The sequence below is a fragment of the Entelurus aequoreus genome, linkage group LG26, assembly GCF_033978785.1.
Source record: "Entelurus aequoreus isolate RoL-2023_Sb linkage group LG26, RoL_Eaeq_v1.1, whole genome shotgun sequence".
Taxonomy (NCBI): Eukaryota; Metazoa; Chordata; class Actinopteri; order Syngnathiformes; family Syngnathidae; genus Entelurus; species Entelurus aequoreus.
The window spans coordinates 11,075,507-11,079,921 of NC_084756.1; the positions used below are offsets into that span (position 1 = coordinate 11,075,507).

Consider the following 4,415-nt stretch of genomic DNA (forward strand, 5'->3'; position numbering starts at 1 on the left):
CAATGTCACGACGCGACGACAGCGCGCCTTCATGTCTGTTAAAAAAAAAAAAAGACAGGTATTATTTAGAGGCTGTATAGTACTGTTTTAAAATAATGACATATCATATAATAATAATGATAATTAATTAATATCATATAATTATATACCTTTTTTTTTTCCCCCGCGAAATTCCTTTTTAGGCCACCTCCATGCAACCAGAAGGAGCGTTTCTAACCTGTAACCTGGCTTCATTTGGACGGTATAGCTCGGTTGGTATAGTGGCCGTGCCAACAACTTGAAGGTTGCAGGTTCGATCCCCGCTTCCGCCATCCTAATCACTGCTGTTGTGTCCTTGGGCAAGACACTTTACCCACCTGCTCTCAGTGCCACCCACACTGGTTTAAATGTTACTTGGATATTGGGTTTCACTATGTAAAGCGCTTTGAGTCACTAGAGAAAAAGCGCTATATAAATATAATTCACTTCACTTCACACTTCATGATATATATTATAGCAAATATTACATTGCAAACGTGGATTTGACTCTAGAATGGCGTTGAATCCAGAACCGATGTTAAGTTAAAGTTAAAGTACCAATGATTGTCTCACACACACTAGGTGTGGTGAAATTTGTCCTCTGCATTTGACCCATCCCCTTGTTCACTCCCTGGGAGGTGAGGGGAGCAGTGAGCAGCAGCAGTGTCCCCGCTCGGGAATCATTTTTGGGGATTTAACCCCCAATTTCAATCCTTGATGCTGAGTGCCAAGCAGGGTCCCATTTTTATAGTCTTTGGTATGACTCGGCCCGGGGTTTGAACTCACGACCTACCGATCTCAGGGCGGACACTCTAACCACAAGGGATCAAATGGTCACCTGCTCAGTGGCCTAGTGGTTAGAGTGTCCGCCCTGAGATCGGTAGGTTGTGAGTTCAAACCCCGGCCGAGTCATACCAAAGACTATAAAAATGGGACACATTACCTCCCTGCTTGGCACTCAGCATCAAGGGTTGGAATTGGGGGTTGAATCACCAAAAATGATTCCCGAGCGCTGCTGCTCACTGCTCCCCTCACCTCCCAGGGGGTGAACAAGGGGATGGGTCAAATGCAGAGGTTAATTTCACCACACCTAGTGTGTGTGTGACAATCATTGGTACTTTAACTTTAACTTAACCCAAAGATTCACACCCCTAGCAAATAAAGACATGGGAGATGTTGATATAAGGTCATGAAATTGATGAGATATTATTGTGCTCCTTATAGGGGATGTTCGTCCTGGGGCTGCCCTACGCCATTCTCCACGGGGGCTACCTCGGACTCTTTCTCATCATTTTTGCCGCCGTGGTGTGCTGCTACACGGGGAAAATCCTCATCTCCTGTCTGTACGAGGAGGACGAGGACGGGCGGCTGGTGCGAGTGCGGGACTCCTACGTGGACATTGCCAATGCCTGTTGTGCGCCTCGGTTCCCCACGCTGGGGGGCCACATTGTGAATGTAGCCCAGATCATCGAGCTGGTGATGACGTGCATCCTCTATGTGGTCGTCAGCGGCAACCTGATGTACAACAGCTTCCCCAACATGCCCATCTCGCAGAAGTCCTGGGCCATCATCGCCACCGCCGCCCTGCTGCCCTGCGCTTTCCTCAAGAACCTCAAGGCCGTGTCCAAGTTCAGCCTCCTCTGCACCTTGGCCCACTTCGTCATCAACGTGCTGGTCATCGCCTACTGCCTGTCCAGAGCACGGGTGTGGGCCTGGGACAAGGTCAAGTTCTACATCGACGTTAAGAAGTTCCCCATCTCCATCGGCATCATCGTGTTCAGCTACACGTCGCAGATCTTCCTTCCGTCGCTGGAGGGCAACATGCAGAAGCCCAGTGAGTTCCACTGCATGATGAACTGGACGCACATCGCGGCCTGCATCCTCAAGGGCCTCTTCGCCCTGGTGGCCTACCTGACCTGGGCCGACGCCACCAAGGAGGTCATTACGGACAACCTGCCGCCGGGCATCCGCGCCGTGGTCAACCTCTTCCTGGTGTCCAAAGCCTTGCTCTCCTACCCGCTGCCCTTTTTTGCCGCTGTGGAGGTCCTGGAGAAGAGCTTCTTCCAAGAAGGGGGTGGCACCTTCTTCCCGAACTGCTACGGCGGCGACGGCCGCTTGAAATCCTGGGGACTGACGCTGCGCTGCAGCCTGGTGGTCTTCACGCTGCTCATGGCCGTGTTCGTGCCACACTTCGCCCTGCTCATGGGTCTCACGGGCAGCCTGACGGGGGCAGGCCTGTGCTTCCTGCTGCCCAGCCTCTTTCACCTCAAGCTGCTGTGGAGGAAGCTCCAGTGGCACCAGGTCTTCTTCGACGTGGCCATCTTCGTCATCGGCGGTATATGCAGCATTTCCGGCTTCATCCACTCCACGGAAGGGCTCATCGAGGCTTTCAGAGACAACATAGAGGAATAGGAAAGGGTCCTCCCAATCCCAACATCGGCTGGCCCTCTTCAGTTTCATGCGTCAAAAGTGTGTGCGTGCTTGCAACCATACCGCTTTAGGGAATTCGCACGCACCCGCAAAGTCACGATGAGGTGCAACCGCGCACGCTTAACGTAGGGTCTTCTTTCACTTGTCGGTGGGTGTGTACGTTGGAGAGCGAGGCCTTGCATTAACATGTCAAAGTATTCAAACACAGGATGTGATATTCACCAAGCCAAACGGACATTTTGCGCAAAGGTATTGCTTTACCTTGATCTGGTCGAACACACACTATATTGCCAAAAGCGTTTGGCCACCCATCCAAATGATCAGAATCAGGTGCCCTAATCACTTGGTCCGGCCACAGGTGTATAGAATCAAGTACTTAGGCTGAAAAACAACCCCACACCATAATTCCTCCTCCACCAAATTTCACACTCGGCACAATTCAGTCCGAAATTTAACATTCTCCTGGCAACCTCCAAACACAGACTGGTGCATCAGATTGCCAGATGGAAAAGCGTGATTCATCACTCCAGAGAACACGTCTCCACTGCTCTAGAGTCCAGTGGCGCATCCGACGCTTTGCATTGGACTTGCTTAGATGCAGCTGCTCGGCCATGGAAACCCATTCCGTGGAGCTCTCTGGGTACTGCACGTGGCCTAATTGGAAGGTCACATGATGTTCGGAGCTCTGTAGCAACTGACTGTGCAGAAAGTCGGCGACCTCGTTGCACTATGCGCTTCAGCATCCGCTGACCCCTCTCTGTCAGTTTACGTGGCCTACCACTTGGTGGCTGAGTTGCTGTTGTTCCCAAACTCTTCCATTTTCTTATAAGAAAGCCGACAGTTGACTTTGGAATATTTAGGCGCGAGGAAATTTCACGACTGGATTGACTATGACAGTTCCACGAAGGAAATCACTGAGAGCGGCCCATTCTTTCACAAATGTTTGTAGAAACAGTCTCCATGCCTAAGTGCTTGATTTTATACACCTGTGGCCAAGCCAAGTGATTAGGACACCTGATTCTCATCATTTGGATGGGTGGCCAAATACTTTTGGCAATATAGTGTAGCTATTATGAAAGAATAGACTTAATTTCTTGAAGAAAACATGTAATGATTCACAAAAGGTCAGCTAAAATTAGATGAATAAATACAGCAGTAGAAACACGTGTTGATGTATTTGAATGAAAAAATAACAATAATGAATTCAAACATATGAAAGATATTTTCCTTGGAGATTGGACCTTAGCATCTATTCAAACTATGCATTGAATGTATGATATTTCTCCAGTTCACAAAAAAGTTAGTTGGCGAATCATTACAAATAGTTCATCAAATTTGATTAAGCGTATTCTTCGTGGTAGGTTGAAATAATTTTTAACTTGTTTTTTTTTGTTTTTTTTTTTAGCTTTGATTGGCAAATGGAATTCAACTCCAAAGGCAACATTTGACATGACATACAAAACATGTGGGCCGTCTCACCATGAATTCGATATTGGAAACTGTCTTGAAACTTGGTGTGTGAAAATCTATCTAAAAAAAAAAAGACTAAATCCAAAAAAAAAAGGGAGAGGGGGATTATTGTGCATACGGGCAGTTTTCATTCTGATGTGCAATCAAAATGGGTCCTGTGGAAATGTTACTTGAAAAAAATAAAAAAACAATACGTGTATTGTGTTTATTGTGGTTTCAAAACAGATGGAATGTATATCTCAAAGTCGTCATAACGTGGAAAACTAATATTAAATAATAAAGATGAAGTAAAATTATATTGTAAAAATCAAATGTGTGTGGTCTTATGTAACACTAAAATGTGCAAAACATGTATTTTCCCTCCAACTCCTCGGTAATAAAGGACAGAAAATGATGCAAAAAACAAGCTTCTTTTCTTGTTGTCCCTTTTAACGCACGTGCCGGACTAACAATAGCCAGATAAAGAAAATGTGCAATGTTCTTCACGCTTTGTGCTC

At 46.8% G+C, this 4,415-nt stretch overlaps 1 protein-coding gene across 1 annotated transcript; it reads left to right on the top strand.

The window, feature by feature from the left end:
* The first annotated feature begins 1,239 nt into the window (after positions 1-1,239).
* LOC133643039 (vesicular inhibitory amino acid transporter) lies at positions 1,240-2,784 on the top strand. The gene has a single exon (XM_062037446.1). It carries the CDS (start codon positions 1,246-1,248, stop codon positions 2,428-2,430), a length of 1,185 nt encoding a protein of 394 aa, XP_061893430.1. The 5' UTR covers positions 1,240-1,245; the 3' UTR covers positions 2,431-2,784.
* The last annotated feature ends 1,631 nt before the right edge of the window (positions 2,785-4,415 follow it).